Source organism: Hypoxylon trugodes, assembly GCF_022578975.1.
Source record: "Hypoxylon trugodes strain CBS 135444 unplaced genomic scaffold F4822scaffold_5, whole genome shotgun sequence".
Lineage (NCBI taxonomy): Eukaryota > Fungi > Ascomycota > Sordariomycetes > Xylariales > Hypoxylaceae > Hypoxylon > Hypoxylon trugodes.
The window spans coordinates 3503885-3524540 of NW_026250020.1; the positions used below are offsets into that span (position 1 = coordinate 3503885).

At 40.9% G+C, this 20656-nt stretch overlaps 7 protein-coding genes across 7 annotated transcripts; 2 read left to right on the forward strand and 5 right to left on the reverse strand.

The window, feature by feature from the left end:
- Nucleotides 1-11: 11 nt before the first annotated feature.
- On the forward strand, nucleotides 12-3193 carry F4822DRAFT_273234 (uncharacterized protein). The gene is made up of 2 exons (XM_051454745.1): nucleotides 12-78; nucleotides 138-3193. Exon 2 carries the CDS (start codon nucleotides 182-184, stop codon nucleotides 3041-3043), a length of 2862 nt encoding a protein of 953 aa, XP_051314997.1. The 5' UTR covers nucleotides 12-78; nucleotides 138-181; the 3' UTR covers nucleotides 3044-3193.
- Nucleotides 3194-5500, reverse strand: F4822DRAFT_273235 (putative MFS transporter). Its single transcript, XM_051454746.1, has one exon. It carries the CDS (start codon nucleotides 4990-4992, stop codon nucleotides 3343-3345), a length of 1650 nt encoding a protein of 549 aa, XP_051314998.1. The 5' UTR covers nucleotides 4993-5500; the 3' UTR covers nucleotides 3194-3342.
- Nucleotides 5501-5748: 248 nt separating this feature from the next.
- Nucleotides 5749-7638, reverse strand: F4822DRAFT_443899 (uncharacterized protein; the record flags this gene model as incomplete). Its single annotated transcript, XM_051463151.1, has 2 exons — nucleotides 5749-7215; nucleotides 7436-7638. The coding sequence occupies 2 exons, from the start codon at nucleotides 7636-7638 to the stop codon at nucleotides 5868-5870; spliced, it is 1551 nt and encodes a 516-aa protein (XP_051314999.1). The 3' UTR covers nucleotides 5749-5867.
- A 2470-nt stretch (nucleotides 7639-10108) lies between these two features.
- F4822DRAFT_405395 (uncharacterized protein) lies at nucleotides 10109-12668 on the reverse strand. The gene is made up of 2 exons (XM_051458290.1): nucleotides 11403-12668; nucleotides 10109-11312 (listed from the first exon to the last, which is right to left on the reverse strand). The coding sequence occupies exons 1-2, from the start codon at nucleotides 12258-12260 to the stop codon at nucleotides 10572-10574; spliced, it is 1599 nt and encodes a 532-aa protein (XP_051315000.1). The 5' UTR covers nucleotides 12261-12668; the 3' UTR covers nucleotides 10109-10571.
- Nucleotides 12669-15047: 2379 nt separating this feature from the next.
- On the reverse strand, nucleotides 15048-16392 carry F4822DRAFT_405396 (uncharacterized protein). The gene is made up of 4 exons (XM_051458291.1): nucleotides 15839-16392; nucleotides 15555-15781; nucleotides 15309-15501; nucleotides 15048-15253 (listed from the first exon to the last, which is right to left on the reverse strand). The coding sequence occupies exons 1-4, from the start codon at nucleotides 16155-16157 to the stop codon at nucleotides 15180-15182; spliced, it is 813 nt and encodes a 270-aa protein (XP_051315001.1). The 5' UTR covers nucleotides 16158-16392; the 3' UTR covers nucleotides 15048-15179.
- A 55-nt stretch (nucleotides 16393-16447) lies between these two features.
- On the reverse strand, nucleotides 16448-18424 carry F4822DRAFT_405397 (carbohydrate esterase family 3 protein). The gene is made up of 2 exons (XM_051458292.1): nucleotides 18113-18424; nucleotides 16448-18024 (listed from the first exon to the last, which is right to left on the reverse strand). The coding sequence occupies exons 1-2, from the start codon at nucleotides 18219-18221 to the stop codon at nucleotides 17057-17059; spliced, it is 1077 nt and encodes a 358-aa protein (XP_051315002.1). The 5' UTR covers nucleotides 18222-18424; the 3' UTR covers nucleotides 16448-17056.
- Nucleotides 18425-19468: 1044 nt separating this feature from the next.
- F4822DRAFT_429842 (acyl-CoA N-acyltransferase) lies at nucleotides 19469-20297 on the forward strand (the record flags this gene model as incomplete). The annotated part of the gene is made up of 3 exons (XM_051461170.1): nucleotides 19469-19712; nucleotides 19758-19838; nucleotides 19894-20297. The coding sequence occupies 3 exons, from the start codon at nucleotides 19469-19471 to the stop codon at nucleotides 20295-20297; spliced, it is 729 nt and encodes a 242-aa protein (XP_051315003.1).
- Between the last annotated feature and the right edge of the window lie 359 nt (nucleotides 20298-20656).

Below are 20656 nucleotides of genomic sequence, written 5' to 3' on the forward strand. Positions count from 1 at the left end.
ATTTATTCAATTCCATATTTTCAAGGTCGGATTGCAGATTTTAATCCATGGCCGACGCAACCTACTTCAAAACAAACCGTAAGTGAAAATCTATTTGTTCAACATTGGTGAATACTCATTAATATCTACTTATCTAGGTCCCTCATCCGAAAGTTTCTTCCTGTTCGTCCTTCTCGATTGAATGCCTCGTCGAAAAACAAACCAGGATTTCGACATATACATCGACCAATCCTGTCAAAACACACCGATGTGTGAAGAAGGTCCTCAGTCGCAAACGACAGAAGCAGTAGATATCAACACTACCTCATCAGAACAAGACTCGATCGGAACAAACCAGAACCATACCGAACAAGACATTTCCGAGACAGTGGATGGTTCAAACGTGAACCAAGAATCGATTGATAACGGCGCATGTGCAATTGAAGAAGAAAATATGACAGATGATCCTAATCGAGAATCGGATGTCCGTCAAAGCATAGAGATCGATCGTAACGAAGCGAATAGTGAAGATCCAGAGCAAGCTGGCCATCCCGAACAAAATAACGAAGAGCACGAAGATGTTGAAGATGGCTCTATGATAAGCGATACGACCGATAACTCCAATTATCAAACTCGAGAAGAGAATACCTATCCGGATCGCTCTGAATTTGCTACATATCGTGCCCCTCATGTCGATGACGGTGACGGTAGTAGTTCTCATCACGAAGCTACAGACGAAGACGTATTTAGTGACAAGAGTCCACGCAGCTCTTTAGGGTCTTATGACGGTATTCCCGAGCCTGGTAAGACGCACAGAGATTCCGATAATATGACAACCGTTATTCGATCGCCCCGGATCTCCGACATTTCTCAATACGAAAGAGAATACGAAAAGAAGGAGTTTATCCCAACGGTTAGAGGAACACCTCGTCCACCATTCCGTACACCCTCTGACGTCCGCGCGATGCAGATGTCTTCACCTCCACCTTCGGTCCTTGGGTCACCAAGATCTGCCAAGAGGCAATTCCCGACTGTATCTCGTTTAGGGACGCCCAATGCTTCTGCACAGTACTCGCCAAAGATGATGTCTACTCCGTCGCGATTCAAGGGAAGGAAAGAGGCACCGCTTGTATTACTCCACGTCACTCTTCTACCGTTGAGGTGGGAGTGGGGTGATCTTCTCAATAACCTTGAGATGGATGACCTAAGCGATCAGGTAAAAGCCCTACAAGAATCATGGCGAATTCTCAAAGATCGTGTCGACGATACCATAATTGAGAGAGGTGTATTGTTGGGTCATCCCCAAAGTGATTATGAGGTTCTCGAGGAACGTCTACTCGAAACTTTGGAGTTACCTCATCACCGACGAGCCCGGATCTTGGAATGTGGCCATTATCTTGGTCCAGCCAACGAAACTGCCTTAACCGAAGGGGAAGAAAGTGAGGACGAATGGGATGCGGAACGAACAAAATCCATCGAAAAACATTACTGGTGCAGTACCTGTAAGAACGAGATTCGATATGATTCTCTTGGTTCTAAGAAAATCTTCCGGGTCAAGGTGTACGCTTCGAACGGATTGATGAAGACCGGCGCCTGGGAGGTATGTTGGAAGGAGATGGAGCGTGTAGATGTTGAATTGGAGCCTATGGTCGAACCCGCCTTACAAGAAGAATTGGTTCGACTTGCTGCAATTCATCAGGAACGTGAATTCGCACAGCAAGAAGAAGCCGATATTGCTAAAGAGGTAGCCGAACAGATGGAGCAAGAACATCGAAAAGAGCAGGAAGATCTGTTGAACTCGCATTACGATACCTTTTCACCTCCACCCGAGCGAGTTGGATCATCCATGTCGGCAGATATCTCTCCAGGAAAACGTCGACAACGAGACGAGGAAAGACTTCGTGAAATTTATGGCCATACACCACCTCCTCAGTCGCCCACGCGATCTCAATTTAGAGAGCCGTCTGTTCATTCTCGTTCTCATCGTCAACGAGACTCATATATCCCATCCCCTTCTCCATCTCCATCTACATATACATCAAAACACCCGGAAGAAAGTTACGAACATGGATCACAGCAAGGCACTTATCAGAATGCATCCCTCCCAGAACTTATGTTGCAATCTATAAGAGTCTTGATGCAAGATCGCAAGAATATCATCATCTTTACTCTTAGTATTTTCGTTCTTATGCTAGCTCTTCGAAATGCTCCTGCCCCTTCTGAACCTACTTATGAACCGGTCATCCACAGAATAAGAGATATGCCTGTTGTACGACGTACCCAAGCTCAGTCGCAGATCCACGATATTCCTCAGGTTCCTATAGCTCAGATGAAAGTTCCGATCGTGGAATCCTTTACGGCAGCTTCTATTTGTGACCAATCTTCGAGTGTGACGTCTCAAGAACATACCCCGTCGGTCAAACCTATTGCGGCTACATCGGATTATCAAGAGTTACCCGATGCAATCCACCATACACCCATCGTCGAACCTATGTCGACCTCGGAAGATTCCTTTCAACAAGAAACCAACTTCGAGCCGATGGTGGACGAACCAAAGAACCAAGAACCTTCCGAGTCTATGCTTCAATACAGTACCTCCATCGTTGATACCCCGACTACCACAGAGTACTTTCAAGAATCCTCCACACCAGCTGTCGAGGAAGAAGAGCTCAACGATGAAACCACGGATGCCATACCCAACGAGGAGGAGTCCATATACATATCGCAACCTGACGAGGTAGAAGAGAGCATTGCAGAGTTAGCAACTGTGTCCACCGTCTACGAGCCATGCAACACGCGAGCTTCCCAAGGAAGTTTTTATGCTGCGACATTGGAAGAGACGGAAACGGAAACTGTAACGGAAAAGAAAGTTGTCCGAGTTTTTCATACGGTTACAGAAACGGAGGTAGAAACCTCTACCGCAACTATCAAAGTTGCCCCTACTGATCTTGCAAGCAAGCAAGACATGCCTTCAACAATTCCGGAAGAGACTTCTGAAGATCCTCAAGAATCGGAGTCGGAAGAGCCGGTAACCGCTGAAGCTGTTACTGACGTGGATTTGTAGTGAAGTGACGCTGAAGCTTCTATGAGCCAATGTGTGAGTTGTGATGAATGAGTACATACCTTATGTAATGGGACAGGATGGATTACGTCGATGTTTCTTTTTCACTCGTTTTTAAAGGTTTTAATCATCGTACTGCGTGGAAGGATGGAATACCTATCCAGATTGATAGACCAACGATACCAATATAGCACTTATGATGTGAATATGCTTGCATGATATCTTTCTATTTAATTGATTTCCATCATTCCATCTTTTCTTAACCTACCTAGGTGGTTACTCCAGCATCTGAGAGTGCAGTCTTAATGAACTAACCCAAGATCAATCCTTTTCTTAACTTCATTCCAATAGTCAACCCTCTTCATCTCTCTGAACTTCTTACCCCACTTGATCATGACCAGAAAAATAGAACATATAGCTAACCCAACAAACGCAACACTAATGAAACAATTTTGATATCCCAAATTATCCAACCAAGGAGTAATACCATATCCAATAGCAAAACTCATAGTATTACGAATGATAATACATGTTGTTAAGGCATCTCCAGATATATCCCGATATGAATCGATTAGATAGGAAACACTAAGAGTGACACCCATCGTATTGGCGAAAGCAGTAGTGCCCATAGCAAATACCAAACCAAACCAATGTACTTGATGAGCAGCACCGACGCCCCAAAGTATCAAAGAGGAAGGAATTACTAAAGTCGCAACAATAAATAGCCATAATCGATGCTCGGGTTCGAAAACGCCATTATTCTTACGAGCTAGGCGTAGGATGAATCGATCCGAGAATACACCCGTAAAGGCCGATGCTGCAACGACTCCTACTAAGCAAGCAACATAGCTTAGACCGACGAGGGACGGGCGAAAGTTATATGGTGGACCACCTAAAATAATAGAACTCGTCGCATTGAGGATGTTGAAATAAATGAGGTAAGTTCCATAACTAAATCCCGAATAAAATACCACAGGCCAAGATAGCAACTTTAAAGATTGCCATGCTCGATAATGCATCATAAATGGTCGAGGTTTATCCATGACGGACATTCTTTGCCAGAATGTTTTGATGGTGATTGACGGTTGAGCTTCCGGAGAAGAGATTCGTCCAATGGTGTCGGATGGTTCTTCCAACCCCTCTTTGGCTTTTTCTGCGTCTGGACTTGACTGATCGACATCATCATTCAATTCAGCGACGATACCTACGGTCCGACGATCGTAATTTGTTTCTTCCATGAAGAAAAATAGGAATATCCAAGTTGCCGCGCAAAAGATGGCTTGGAAATAAAACACCCATCGATAACCCACTCCATCATTAATAAAACCACTGATGACTGGGGCGAAAAAGTTACTTCCAACGAGCGTAAAGGCATACCAACCCATATAAGTAGCACGCTCATGAGCGAAGAATAGATCTGCGATACTTGTCTCGGGTAAGGCCTCGATAGGCGCTGCGAAGAAACCAGTCAAAACTCGATTCGCAATCCATTGACCATTACCACGCGCATAAGGACCCCACACCGTAACAGCCATGAGTGCGACCAAAGAGATTAGATACGTTAGGCGTTTTCCGTATTGTAAAGCGAACGGTTGCCAAAAGAGGAGTCCCCAACCTAATAAAAGGAACATGTATCCCGTTCCCGCGTTAAGATCCCCTTCCGTTACTGAGAGTGCTGTTGAGAGTGGTACGAGAACCGAATAGACAACTGATAATGCCATCCCATTAAACCAAGTATAGAGTAGAGCGCAGGTTAAAGCCAAGTATTTGCGTCTTGGTGTCCAATTTAATGGATCATTTGGGTCCGTAGATGGTGTTGGTACAAGTACGATATCTTTTTGATCTTTAGCATGTCGTGTCGCCATTGTATGTTCGAGATCCACCAAATGAACAGTTCCCGGTACCAAAGACTCGTCAATGTCGCCATGATTTGAAGATATTGGTGAGGCCATTTTGAATCCGCGAGTATATCAACCGCAATATTAACGCCTAATGTGGTTTGAATTCGGCTTGTCTATCCAACCCTCAACAATATTCGAACTTGAACGAAGAATAATCATACGTGGGAGGATGAGGTTTAAGAATATCTTTCTCGATAACATTGGAGAGATTTCATGCTTACTTATCCCCGCACATACCTAGGTATCTGTTACATCGAACACACTGAGAAACGTGGGATTCCCATCGAATTAGCAGCCATTCATATTTCAGAACCATAAACAAAGGAAAGATAGTTATCTAAACCCCTGTCGATCTGCAGGAAGCCGTCATAACAAATCGTCGAACGGTATCTTCGGCCGAAAGATAAGGAAAGATACATTATTCCAGTTTCCTGAAACAATTAAGCATGTACGATTAAATAGGCGGTAATTTCGTACGTACCTAGGTACCTAGGTAGCTATACGTACTTGGATAGATATTCATAGATGTGAATTAGGGAAATAATCATCTATTAATTCCAGTATATCTTCAATATGACAGCCCTACCTAGGTACATACCAATCACCGCAAAATTCTATTTAGAACATAATTTTGGGGTAGCTAGGTACCCCTCAAACGTTGCACCCTGGTCGTTTATCCACTAACTCTACCTAGGTACCTAGCCTAGTACCTCGTAGCAATTTTCCGAATTTCAATTCCATCGCATACATCAAGATATTAAGGTAGTCTATTCAAGGTCAATCCCAGCAAGTACATACATATTTAAAGGCATCGCAATGCTACAGTTCCGATACATTTAATAATCAATTAATAGGGAACCTATTCAATTCCAAACGAATCGGAACTAACCGACGACACCTAATAATACCAAGTAATCCATTTTAATCTACAAGATCTCTTCAGATGTTCGATAACTGGAATTCCTCTGCTTGCAACTAGAGCATATTACAACCGTCTTTTCCGCAACTTCAACAAGAAAAGCCTTCATGACTGAAATACTACCCACATGCGACCATGTGTTTAATAATCCGTTACGAGGACCCGACTGTACACCAAATTCGGATTTCAAGAAAACCACTTGATGTTTGTTGTCGCCGGTTGTACATCCTGGAGTATGATGACCTAGAGAACTAATATGTATGTCCTCTAGGCATGTAGATTTCGACATCTCTCGAAAAATATATGACCAAGCGTTTGGACTTCGACGATTATTATCAAGCTCATCATCCCCCGGAGCCACTGACAATCCTACCATGCATAACCCTAGTTTCCGTAAGGAACTAGTAAGATGAAGTAAAACCTTCGATAATGATTCGGTGGGAGAGATCATATTCCCTAATTCCAAAACTTGTAAGTTATGAAATCTCTGACCTAAAGCAACGTGGTCGAATCCAGGTTGTAGACGACCATGAAGACGTGAGCCTTCCACTTGCTTCCCATTTGACAAATCTACTAATCGAGCTAACCACCCTATTATCCCATCTGAAAGGAAGCTTGGTCCTTTCGATTCGATTCGTATTCGAGTTAGGTTTGGTGTATACTCGAGGAAGGAGAACAGGTAGTGGGGTTGCCATCGTAAGAATGCCATAGATCCAGTCGCGAAACTACCTAGCGTGACGTAGGTAAAACTGACAGATAGATTGAGCGATCGTAAGTCTTGTAAAGCAAATCGGAGCGAGCTAACAAGAGATTTAGGAATCGCAAAAGCCGAACTAGATAAACCCATATCTCGTTTCTGTATGTCCACAGTGATGGCTTTCAATCGTTTACCACTTCTTGCTACGGCTAGCAAGGCAGTAGAGAATATGATATCGGCAAATTGGTCTTGTTGATGTAGATGCGATTCGTTACTCGATAAATCTATCCCCGTCTGTCGACGTACTTCGGCGGTACCATGGCTGACGAATGATGGGTTTGATTCTGGGCGAGGGAATTCTCGGATGATGCTGGCATCTCGAAGGTTGAGTTCGATCAGATTTGGTAGGTCATTTAATGCCTCGCTAAGTAGTAATTGTAATCTTCCACTGCTGACAAGCCAATTTTGCTCTACAGCAAGCTCTTCCAGTCTATAAGGTTCAACACCTCTTTTGGTAGGCAAGTTATTGTCACCCCAACCTCCATCTCCAACACTAGGTAGAGCATCGCTACTATATAATCGATCAAGTCCGATGGTGAACTTTATTAAGCGCTTTGACAGAGTAGGATGTTTCGATATGTCGATCAAGCATTTCAAGCTATCTATATCGTTTCAACGCGTCAGTACAAGGTTCAGATCTAAACAGGACATGGTTGTTAAACTCGAGTGGAGGTAATTGGGGTATCCGCAGGTTGAAGTCGAAGCAACATTGTACAGCATAATAGTCCCCTTTTCTACGTAGGAGAGAATACGTACTGCGGCAGTGTCGGAGTCAGCATCCATGTCAGACTAAAAAGGGGGGATTTTGTGAAACTAACCATTCAGTAACCATGAATCGTCTATTAGCAAAGAATTCTTCCGAGAACGTATCGAAGAGAAACGTTTCAATACGACGACATGTCAAGCGTAAATTGAATAAGTCTTCCGGAGAAAGATAGGAGGCCGTATGCACGAGGAGTTCACAAGGAAGCCACAAAAGCGGAGATTTATATGATTTGGTTCCAACATGCGTATCAACCATCTTCGTGGAAACCCCGGATTCTACCGGCCTAACGGATCGTGCAGCTACGACGCGATCAGCCATCGTTTCAACACGCAACATGCAGTACGAGTCGAGTATGAATTAATAGTCGGTCGAAGGACAATTAGAAGAACAAGAACCAAAGGTATGAATTTAGGAATATTTCACAAAAATTTATATCATAAGGACAACTAACGTAATAAAATTGTGTGTCATGAATGATATTTCTTTCCTTTCATTTCTTCCTATCACGCTTGAATATTTAATGTTGGTTCCTTTTCGCTCATCTGTACATCTTGAGATCGTTTAAGGTACCGGTTCTAAGGTATTATTATATGGGTGTTAGTTCCCACTTACCTACAAGTGAGTTATCATTACTTCGCCTCTTCTTACTAACCATCATTAGTTAGGTACTTTATGTATACCTACCTAATATATATGAAGCATGCTTCGGTAGATGCCGCTAGGTATCTGATGATACGCAGGGACGTTAGAGGGTAGTACAGACTTCATCTATCCTAGTCGATAATTCTTGGGGGCTAACAACCTTACTCTCATTACTGGTTCTATCTATAAATGAATGTTGGTTGAATTTTATGTAGGTAATTTACATTTACATTCATTATAAATATATCATTGGGTATCAGGAACGACACCACTTGAATACGCGAGTCTGACAGCCACACTTGACACTATGTGTCTGTTAGTTCAATTATCTCATCTTGTGTGATCTTTAAGATGCAACTACACCCGGGTACCTAGGAAATACCTACTTCAATTACCTAGGTAGTAGGGAGGATGCTGATGAATGTCTTGGGTACCGAGATACTTTACTAGGTATGAAGTTAGTACAGATATGCACTGTATGTAGTACTTAAGATTTCTACCTAATGCCATAAATTAGGTACATATTCTCGATACTTAAACTCATGAGGAAATAATACCTATATAAATTACAATGAAGACCAACTTCAGGTAAGAGAAAGATCCTTATTGGTTACTACAAAATTCTATTCGAACCAACACTGACAATTGAAATGGGGCTGACGTGACAGGTTGGCCTACAAAGAGACCCAAGGTAACGGTTCGCTAAATTAAAATGGATTTTCATATGCTTACATTGATGGGTATCTAGGTGGATAAACATTGATGTATTGTATATCTAGGCAGGTGTGGTTAGGAATGACTGACTCTTCACATTAGGATTTGGTCTAGGTATTATCTCAAATGTTTTATACCCTCATTTGTGTCCAATATTAGATCCGTTTATTCTTTTTACGCTAGGTTTCAACACATAGCTTCAATTTATAGGCAGTATGTACTTATAAGATAGGACCAAAGGCATGCCTACCTACATGTAGGTAAACAACGTGCCCTATATAAATACCTACCTAGGAACCTAGATATGTAGGACATGTATCTAGAATGCTGTATAATCCCCACCTACCATGCTAAAACCTAAATACCTAGGATCTACCCTTGTAAAATACCTACAGTTGGACAAGATTAACATGACAAGCATGGGTTAAAAAACCCCGCAGGTTACCAAGCATCAGGCTATAGAAAATTTCGGTCTATTCCGATTTTGAGATAAAGTCGGTAGATCGAGATATGCCCTATCATTTTCCTTAGCCTCAACATTCAACTTTATGTGTATTTTAATACCTATTTTATAGTTTTTTTTTTCTTACTTCCTTGAGGATATTCCGAGATAGTTTCGCAGTACCTTGCCTATATTATCGTACACACCGATATGATCTTGCCGTGTATCATGTTCTTGTCAGTTAGGAATTTGATCTATTTGGAAACGCGCGGCAACCGGAATATCAATACGTCCGGATATCTACTTTAGCGTCAACTTCGAGGCTTTTGGCAACCGGTGGCGAGTTCTGTTAGGTCAGCTAATTGCTGCGTCGTTTAGAAAATTATAGATATAATTACGAGGCATTCATAGTGATCGAATAGAATATTAAATCTATACTAGTGTAGTTAGGAAGGTCAAACCGTCCTTTCCACCCAGGTATGGCGTCAACTACAATTTCGTTGCTGATTAGAAGAAATGTGGGGATTTAATAGCATCTAGGGACGTGACCGAAGCTTAAGTGGAACTTGATTTCCAAGGTTCTCTAGGTGTGGTGATAACAACAATCGGAATACAATGTGCACCAATGCGGTGTTGGTACGATTTTAGTGGCATCCTGGGGCATTGGCTTCCCCTAGTATGAGCAAGTAGGTACAGAAAGCAGTCACAATAGAATAAAGGTACCAGATAGCCACGAAATATAGCGACTCTTTTTATGGGACTTACGGTGCGCTAGGTACCTACCTGTAAGCTGGGCCACTTAAGGGCTGTACATCAAATATGGCGACTGTCAACACCTAACTGAATACCTAGGTACCTAGGTATTGCGACAAGCCCTTAAAAGCTGCCTATCAACAGAAGTGACTTCAGGATCGACTAGTTTTACCTGCCTAGGTACCTATCTGAATACATACAATCTTTATTATTATCGCTATCTCATCATACATATCTACGTAAGTCATATTCATCAAATCACAATCAATGTAATACCATGAGAGTAATAACTAGGTTTACCCTGATCTTCATCTTTTGTAACGTATTTGCTCTCTAATCCCAAATACGCCCTTATTAACCGATTGCTTGCCATCAAGACGTTTCAATTGTTTCCCGTACCAACATACAATATATCACCACCAATACGAGGTACCTAATGTATATATAAGATATAATAAAGAGAAACCACTGTGTATCCCCTATAACGAACCCATATCCCTATCGTACGCTGTCTATCCTTATCTTCAGTCTTCCGAAGTATACATCAAAGACGAAGAAATAATTATAACCCATTCGTTTTTCAATCTCCGTATCGATGGAGATGTTCCAGAACCCATTTTTATGTGTAATGTTTTACTTAACAACTGCCGGGATCCGTATATGAAGGCAACATACCAGAATATGGCGTAGATGAACAATCAGGACAGATACGATCTGTAGTACAACGATTATGTTTGTCACAATGCCATTCCGTACTCGGTTTGCAGAGTCGACATTCTTGACAATGATCCCAAAGATCTGTAGGTACCCAACTTCCTCGACAAAAGCTATACCAGTGACCATAAAAATCATTCTGGTTACAATTGCCTAATGCGCCACGAAGTAATTCAAATTCGAGACGTTCTCTTTCTTCACGACTTTTCTTCCTTTTACCACCACGAGTTCTCTTCCAATCCTCTTCCCATTTTCGAAGAGGTTCCGTATATTCTCGAATATTCGCCCATGATGTATCGTCGTATAGTAGAATATCTATTATGAGGTCCATATCTAGTTCCTCGACATTAGGTTGGTTACAAAGCCATGTAGCGAAACAAGCGTTGGCACCACAAGGCTTAGAAAATATAGTGGATGGACCAAAGAATTGTGTCAAATCTGCGAAAGGATTGGCACATGCTTCACCACAAGAGCATGCTGAACTACAACTGAGTCCTTGTTTGCTACAAACGCAAAATATGCAAGCCTTCTTATCACCACGTCCTGTTTTACAGGCACATTTCCTAAATCTTTGCCCATTTCTAGACGATGTATCGATCGGAGGTGTAGGAACAGATGATATAGATGGTATGGACGTTTTGGAAAGGTCAGGATTGGTATAAATCTAGATGATTTAAACGAATTGATATTAGTTGATGATTTCTTTCGTCTAGTCTTACTTTTTGTAACAAGTCTTCCTATGATTATTACTTACCTCCGTTGATTCATCCGCTGTTTCACCCTGTGCATCATCATCAATTTCCTGTAAATCTTCAGGTGTATGACCATTCCCATTGTGAGTTAAAGGAGTCGACATAGGAGCTGGGCTATGTAAATGCGACGGACTAGGAAGATGCGCCGGGCTAAAATGAGAATTTAACGTAGAGGGAGTTTCCGAGTATGAATTGGTACTAGCGTGATATGTTGTAGGATGTGCTACCGTCTGTGAAGGATATGGTTCCCCATATTGCGACAAGGAATGTTGAGGATGTTGCGATAACGTCGATGTGGGAGGATTAGCGGGCTGTTGTGGTTGTTGCTGTTGTTGATTGTAATTTGTAACATGATTCGTCGGTATAGGAGAATACGTTCCACCCGTTCCTGCCTGTGGTGATTGTCCTTGTAACAATGTCTGCGTTTGTGTTTGTGCTTGTGTTTCCGTCGCAAATGTTCCATTACGAATTCCATTCATCGCTGCTTGAGCATAATGCGCAACATGAGAAGTCATATGTCCATTCGTAGGTGCCTGAGAATAATGTGTAGCAAAGCTAGGAGTCTGTTGTTGAGGACTATATGGTCCTGAACCATAACCTGTCGAGGAAGTTTGGTATGCTCCGCCATATCCGCCAGTTGTATTCGTCACCGTGTTGGGAGAGTATGGGTTATAATTAACTTGTTGACGAGCGGTCGTTTGGAGGGGATAACCTCCATTTTCGTATCCGGTCGGGGAATATAAATTGATTCCTTGGTTGACTTGATGATGTCGCAAGGCAGGAGCAGTTGTTTGTGGGGTGCCATTGACAGAATCTCGCGACGTGTTAGATCGCTGTCGCTTGGCCGGTGGATACGACATCGCATATTTGCTTCAATGCTTTCCCTCTTCTCGTCGTCTTCCCCTTCACACGAACGCGCCCGGAAAGAAACGGGAAGCGAAGGGGAAGGGGTCGAAGAATCGAAGGGTCGAAAGATCGAAAAATCGAAAGGGAGGCGAAAGGATATAAGGTCGAGTTGTCGAGTATGATGGATAAACGAAAGGGCGAAAGGTCTATAAAAATCGGAATGTAAAATCGAAGATTTGTACTTTGTTATTCGGTATTTTCGAGTAAACGGGCTTTTCGAATCAAAAATATGAAAGATATTTCGTTGATTATGCTATACCAAATTAGATAAATTTGAGGTTATTATTACTTGTTCAAATGTTCCAGGGTTCAGGCCAGAAATTCTTTGACGTCTAGATCGGCCAAATTCCGCGTCTTAATTGTGGCGCATGTCCCGTCCCGTGTATTTCTAGGGGTAGACGCGTAAATGTATCGATTTTTGTTATTTGCTTATTTTACTTAAAATAGTAACAGTATGCAATGAGATGAATACTTAAATTTATTATGTAATTAATCAATGTTCCATTGACGATTTCTTAGCGTAGTTTTTGTGGCAATCGGTCTACTACCCTAGTTAGGTAGGTAGGTAGGTAATTATTGAGATATCGATATCTATAATCCTCACAGTGGCGTTCAGGGGCTAAATTTCTTTCGTAATGTTTCCCTTGTTGCCAATTCATTACCTATCGATCTGTGCCTAATTATTTCCAGGCCGTTCGTAGTAGGATCTCGTCGGATGACCCCACTATCATCATCTAACACATAACCACATCCATGGATACTTCCACGAAACTTACAACCTCCATAGGATATAAGCAATCAACGCATTAACGAATACATTATTGTGTCTTTACTGGTGTAGTGTATACCACTAATAGATAACAATGGATATCTACTACGTCCATTGGGGAGGATTTTGAACTATCCCAATCTTGGACCGGCACTCAATTCTTCCCACAGAGGCTTGTAGACCCTCTCCTCGTGTGAAACGGTTCATCGGACCAATTCGAATAAGTTTGACGCTCAATATTATCGTTCTCGGTATAATATTTCCGGCGGTTGAATTTCCCAGGCACCCATATGTATGTATTCATGAGAGTCGCGTTTCTGGGCTGACGATGCACTTCTTCCCCTATCTACTCTAGTCATAGTTTTACGTCTTCACCCCCTACGCGAGTTTCATTTACTAGTTCTCTAACTATGCCGAAACATACACTATTTGCTTATACGTCAATACACCATATGGTTGGAAGGTAACACATGAGCACTGCAACTTCCTCTCCGGTCATCCGGTACCGGGATCCACTCTACGCCGATAAGTATGACAAAATCGACTACATACATGTATCCCGTCTTCTTAATTAAACTTCATCTTCTGCATTATTAACAAATGTCTTCAATTGGAGGCGAGATTCAATTCGGTCACATACACATGAATAACAGCCGAATATGGAATGATTGTGTGTTACCCCTCTTCAGCTACGTTACACGTCGAGACATTTTGCATCTAGGTATGTATCATTCATATTAATCAGGTCCTGCTATTCCTTAAAAATAGTGTCGCGTGTTTAAATCGAAAGTCAATCCGTAATTTTACGACTGTCTGCATCTCAACTCAACAGGTTTAATAAGGGGGTCATCGGATGAAATTCGTTTCGGCTTGGTGGAATAAAGATCACAGGTAACTATCTAAATGCGTGACCATTAAGTCGATTTACCTGCATCGTGATAGAGACAGCACACACTTACATAGAACCTATAAAGGCGCATAGGAAAGATATTAGAAATTATTGACAGCGACGACCCCCCAAAACACCTCCTTTAGAATTGAGGATGGCTCAATTCTCTCGATAAAATATAACTGAATATAGTAAAGGCACACGAAGGCATGGCTGGAGATTTTGGTGGGTTGTCATGTTAGGTAGGTCAATTCACAGCGCCTGATTGGGAACACAGGTAAGATCAAATCGTAAACAATGACCTTAAATACAACAACAATGCATAATGCGCTTGACTAAGAGATAAACAAAGGGTGAGTATTATGAGAATGTGATTGTTACAATACATTATCTTTGTTTAAGAAAAATAGAAATTCTATAAAGTCACGCACTATTCCCACAATTTTATATTTACGGTACGAACGACGTTGCGTAGCCATCTTTTCCTCAAAACCATCATACATCTTTATTATATCGAGCTAAACTCGTTATCTCGAGCTTAATTTCGTCTATTTAGACCTTTAAGGTATCTGGATAAGTAGTGAAGATGTGTGAAAGTCATGTACATGATTATCTTCGATGCAAAAAACCATGGCATAGCCGTCATCATAAGACAGATATCAGATTATGCACAAAAGCTAAGTTAGGATTGTATGCGAATACATATCACCCTATACGTGTTACGAATAACGTCATGACTAAATCGGGTCAATTAGCTCATCCTGTCATTGATGAAACTTGTCCTACGTGTTATCCAGAAAAGGCTGCTTTGGAACAAGAAGAGAGAAAGAAGAAAGCCGAAGAGAATACTATAGAAGAGAAAAGGAAGGCTGAAGAGGAACTTAAAAAGGCGGAAACGTTTTCGGCTAACCCGACCGAATACATGGATGATTTTGCTCATATGATGAAATAAGTTTCCATCACCCCATGTGAAGATATATTCAGCATGGAGCAGTTATCATGCTACCTGTACATGATTAACTATATGTGTTTCTCATATTCAATTCAATCATTTGGATGATGGGTCAAATCATGTACTCCGAATTTTAGTTTGATATAGCATCAATTCAACATCAATTTCGATGTTAATGTAATGAATTCTTGATGGATAATTGAATATTTCCATGTCCCCAACTCCTATGCTTATTTATGCCAATAAAACAAATAAAATATTTCTCAATAGATGAGTTTATCGTCATATGCGCGTACACTTTCCAAATATGACTTGACATCATTCCAATCACGGCATACTGTATTTATTCATTAGTATGAAATAAAAGTCAAGAGGGATAGATAGAGACATACCATGCTTAGAATCCCAACCATCAGAACCTCCATTATGATCTGGGAATGTAGTTTCTAGTCCTTCCAAAGCCATATCGGCGCTGCACATAATAGCTTGTCTCATATAATCGAAACAATGAATCATATGCCAATGATGATCATCTGGAATTTCATGACCAGATGTTAATCCAGAGTAGGTTTGAACGATGGCGAACTAAAGGAGATGTAAGCTATGATGCTCCAACGGGAAGAGAATTAGAAACTTACGAGACAGTGTAATTGATGAGTAGCTGATGTAGTAAAAACAGTCTTATCCGGCCACATGATGGGTGTAGGTAGATCATGATACTTATTTGTATCATTCACCCATACAAATCCCATACCCGTTGGCATCATATCATTCCATCTCTGTAATACTTCATCTGTGAAGAATTCGGCTGTATTATTCGGTGCGTACGATTCATCTCGGACGAATGTTGTGATTTTTTGAGAAACTGGGTACTTCATTAGATTTGATGTACGAATTCTCATGCGATACATATTTAACTTACGTCTTGGACCAACTCCGGTTAAATCTTGACCAAATTGCCAAGGATTTACTTCTTTTTCTTCAGGTTTTCGCCATTGATCTCGTATCAATAATCCTAATATGATCAATAATAGAGTAGTATCGATTATCCATCTAGTTGATTTGATTGTAGTGATGAATCGACGTATTCTTGTTTTTCGTGTTGTTGGTCTGTTCAATTCTACATCATGCCATTGTTTTTCATCACCCATTAAAGAATCTTCAACTTCGGTACTAGATCTTGCATCATCTCGATCATCGACGTGTTGTAGATTGGCGTACTTGGCTTTTTGAGATTCCATCGTGATCTACACAGGGGAATCAAGTTAAAATTTAATAAATAAGTCTGTTCGTAACAAAAAGAATGATATGAGAAAGGGAAGTTGAAGATCATGGAGATCAATAGAGGGGATTGAAATGATTTTATGGTATTATGAATAAGTCAATCATAACTCCATATTATATCCTTCATATTTACAAAAGTAATGGTGGCTGTAACTGAAGCTGTTTCGACTTGAATCTGAGACGATACCATTGAGACGTCGGTTAACAGGGGGTATTAGCGCCATGACGAGTGTACGAATGAAAATTGATCCATGTCATTTTCTCGTAGAATCTTACCTACAAAATAATATATCTAGTTATTACGAATAAAAAAAATAGAAAAAAATGGTATTTGTGAGGATGAGTAAGGAAATTCTAACAACGTTCAATTGCATTGAAATTGATCAATTTATGAAATTTCCTTACGTGACTGCATGATGATGTTGCAAAGATCAGTCTTCAGACTACCCGATTACCTAGGGGTAACTTATTGATTTACATGGGTCTGGAGAGCCTCGTTTCAAAATCCTAGCATTTGCGACACGATGCTATGACCTATATCATACTAGTACGTATGATATTTCGGCAAGAACCTGGGTATAGCTTCATTATTAAGGTAACCTGAACCGAGTCGAATTATTCGAATTAAGAAGCCTTTCGATCTCTAGCCGAGTTCCCCTAATGTTGTAGATCCTCAGTGACTTCATAGCGTATCTAGGTACCTAGGTTGGTGGGTTGGGTACCACCGTATCACTAATCGGGTGCGATTCGCCGTAATTAGGTGGAGAGAAGGCAATCATAACCATACATAACATACAATTCTACGTATGATATGATCATGGATTGCTGTATATCAAACCCTTACACCATCGAAGGTCTAGCTTTTCGCCGTGGGTTTCGTAGTTACAGTATTTGTTGAATCGGTTTGAGAAGTACTAGTAATAGTAGTTGTCGTCGAAGTGGGTGGTGGTAATTCTACCGTTGTCGTATTCGCTTCAGCTCTTCCAGCATCTCCATCTTTTTCAAGTCCATTTTCAACCGGCCATCGAAGAAATCCTTTCCTATCTGCTTCTTGAATACCTTTTGTAAAGATATGTCCCATTAATTCATAACCATAATCTGAAGGATGTGTACCATCAGGACCAATATCGGAAGGTTGTGGTCGATCAGGAAATCCTTCGCTAGGATGCATTTCTGCTAATAAGACTGGCTTTCCGGTATAATTCTTGATGAGATCGCGATATTGTTGATTGACATCTAGAATCTTGGGTTCGCAATCGGGAACTGTGTTGGTTAAACAGGTACTAAATATTACGGTCGATCGAGGGGATGTCTTTAATAAGTAATTTATGAAGTTTTTCATATCTGTACCCGTTTTGTCGACATCTCGATTTTGAAGAACATTATTTGTTCCTACTTGAATCAAGAAGATGTTTGGTTGAAGTTGTGGTACGATATGAGTAGCATGTTCATAAATTTGACTGACACGATTTCCACCATATGCTTCAAGATCATTATCAAGCATATCTCCGAATCGTTGAGATCCAACCATGTTGACAGGAACACCTAAATCAACTAGTTGATCACGCATTGTCTTGCGAAATCCGATATTACCAATTGAAAATTCTCCTCGAACTAATGAAGCACCAAGTGCCATAATACGAAGAGGTGTACCACTTGCGATATTGCTTGAATTCTTTGGTTTCCAATTCCCTAATGCGGACATGATACCATCTGATGTTATGTTGACATCGGTCGGTCGCTGAGGATTATTGTCATTGTTATTGTCGTTATTGTCGTTATTGCTACCGTTATCGGATCGAAGTACGTGGGTCGCGCCGAGAGCTACGGTTGAACACAGACATTAGCATATGGTCCTCTACATGTAGGTATTTGATAATTAATATCGATGGAAGGTAAAGGAGAAACTTACCAATTAATACGGCCGATATAATAACCAATATTGTCAATGCGAACATTGCTCTTTTGGTTCGAAGGAAAGATAATCGCGAAGAACATGATCGTTTTTCGTCGACTGCCATCGTGGCGAGTTGAGTAATCTCGAAAACGAACGAATTTGCGCTGTCGAAGGCGAAAAATTACATGAAATAATATAAGAAGAGAATTGAAAGGAGAAGAATAATTATCAAAGAAATAGCATATTGATTGAAGTAGGAAAAAATCTACTCGCGAGTGTTTGTTATCGCCATTATTTCTTCGACACAGCCCCGCGGTCGCATTGGTTTGAAGGATTAGGCAAACTTCTCAGCCTCCAAGGTACATATGTATGCCAGGATGCAAGTCCAAGTGGATCTGTTCTTATTGGATGAAAAGAGATACGTTGTAATCAATCTACCAACAAACGTTTATTTACCTAGGTACTTAAATCATCCAAATGCCCTGGGACTGTACCATGATTGATGATTCTTAACGGCCAATTGTATGTGTCTGACGTCTAAAGGTAGGGGATTTGCAGGTAGCCTACTAAATGCCAACGTTAGGTATACTTCGCCAGGCTCATTACATACCTAGGTAGGTAAACTGATGGACCTATTTTCTACTTCATGAGCCCTAGATAAGCCTAGAATGCAATACCTAAGCTGCTAAGCAGGGCAATTGTTTTACTCGCGCTAATTATTTAACCCAATCAGTTGCCTTGTAACCTGTGTTAGCAGCCAAAAATGGAAATTCCTTAAAACTTGAGGTATTCTAAGGTTGACAACCGTTCTGTAATTTATGCATCTAGGTAGGCTGCTGTACTAGTTAAGGAATTAATACGTCACATGCCATTCCCCTAAGCCCGTTATAAATTGGACGGTCGCGATCTTATTTAAGTATACGCAGACTTTCGACTTCATATTTAGGTAGTTCTGGCCTGGTAATTTGGAGCTATTTACCTAGGTATGAATAGATCTTGCTATAATTTACGTTGATGAAGGTATGATATTTGTTTTCTTGTATGCCTAATGTACCTAGTTAGTTGTTGAAAGGGTCGCGTTGCACTTTCTTAAACATTAGGAAGCTGAGTATTACCTATATGGATGCGCCAAGGGCACTAGCTACCCAGGTACCTAGGTGGTTTACACCATCACAGCAGCAAGAGTCAGTTGATCCTAGAACGCCTAGGCAGGTGTCTAGGTGGTTGATAGAAGGCACAAGTGAAAAAACAACACATCAAGACACATCATTCATTTCTTAAATCATCAACCATCCTATACAATTCTAAACACTCAACATCCACAGCCGTTCCTATCTGATTTGTTAATCTTAAATAAAAAATAATTTCAAAATGCCGTTCGCTGTTTTACCAACAAACTCCTGGGACGTTGAAGCTATCGCCGAGGTCAATATTGCAGCGTTCGAATATGCCTTAGGAATATCACATACACTTCCAAGAAACCTTTCTAATGGATTACGGAAACAACTTGAAAATACCGAACGAAATATTTACACGGTAAAATGCGTCGATACAGATACAGATAGGATTGTCGGAGTAGCCAGTTGGCAAATCCTATGGGATTCTCAAAAGAATGGTTAGAAACAACCACTTGAGATATTTCATTTGTTAAAGGGCGAAGAGAAAAAATCGAAATGCCAAAAGAATTTGGAAGGATTGATTGAAATTAGGGAAGATGCATTTGGTGGACGTAAACACGTCTGTGAGTTGAAATCATGATTTAAATTACTGACAGAAAAAAAACTAATAAAATCAAGACCTTTCAAGCTTAACAGTACATCCAGATTATCGACGCGAACAAATTAGAGAATTCCTATTAGAATGGGGAATTGATATTGCCGACGAACTTGAGCTTCCCTTATACGTGGAAACCTTAGAAAATACCGCTTCGTTCTATGAGTCGATGGGTTTGGAAAAGGTAACAGATCATGCCGTTAGGTTTGCAGCGAACGATATCCGCACAAATATTGATGTTGAAATTCCGATATTCGTTAAGATGCCAAGTATAGCAGAAGGTCTTAGTTTTGAAGATTGGGTGTTTGAAGGATATCCTATGAACTATGAAATCTTGAAATCGGATGATCAGCGAAACGTATCAGACTTTGAAGGGGAGACAGAGGATGACACAGAGTCAGAGGATGATGGTGGGGATGGAGAGTAATAGAGGGGAGACTTATCCCTAAAAAAGGGGGCTGACCCTCCACCCATAGCGACTACGAGTTAGAGGGACAACCTAGGACAACCTTTCCAATCGGCCTGTCCTTCAAATATGTAGTGTTAAATCCAAAAAGCGATGATTTATACATTGACAGGTTTACCGTATCAACATCATCTTTTTCATAGACAAAAAATCCGGACAAGTACAAAACTTTGACACCAACTCAAGATGGGTCCCGGATATTCGTTCCCTACAAAAAAGTGACATTTGACGGCTTACCCGATCATGTATTTCTCAAAACAACATTCATGAATCTACTTCCCACTTTATCCAAACCATCTTCGACGTTATCAATTGTTGGA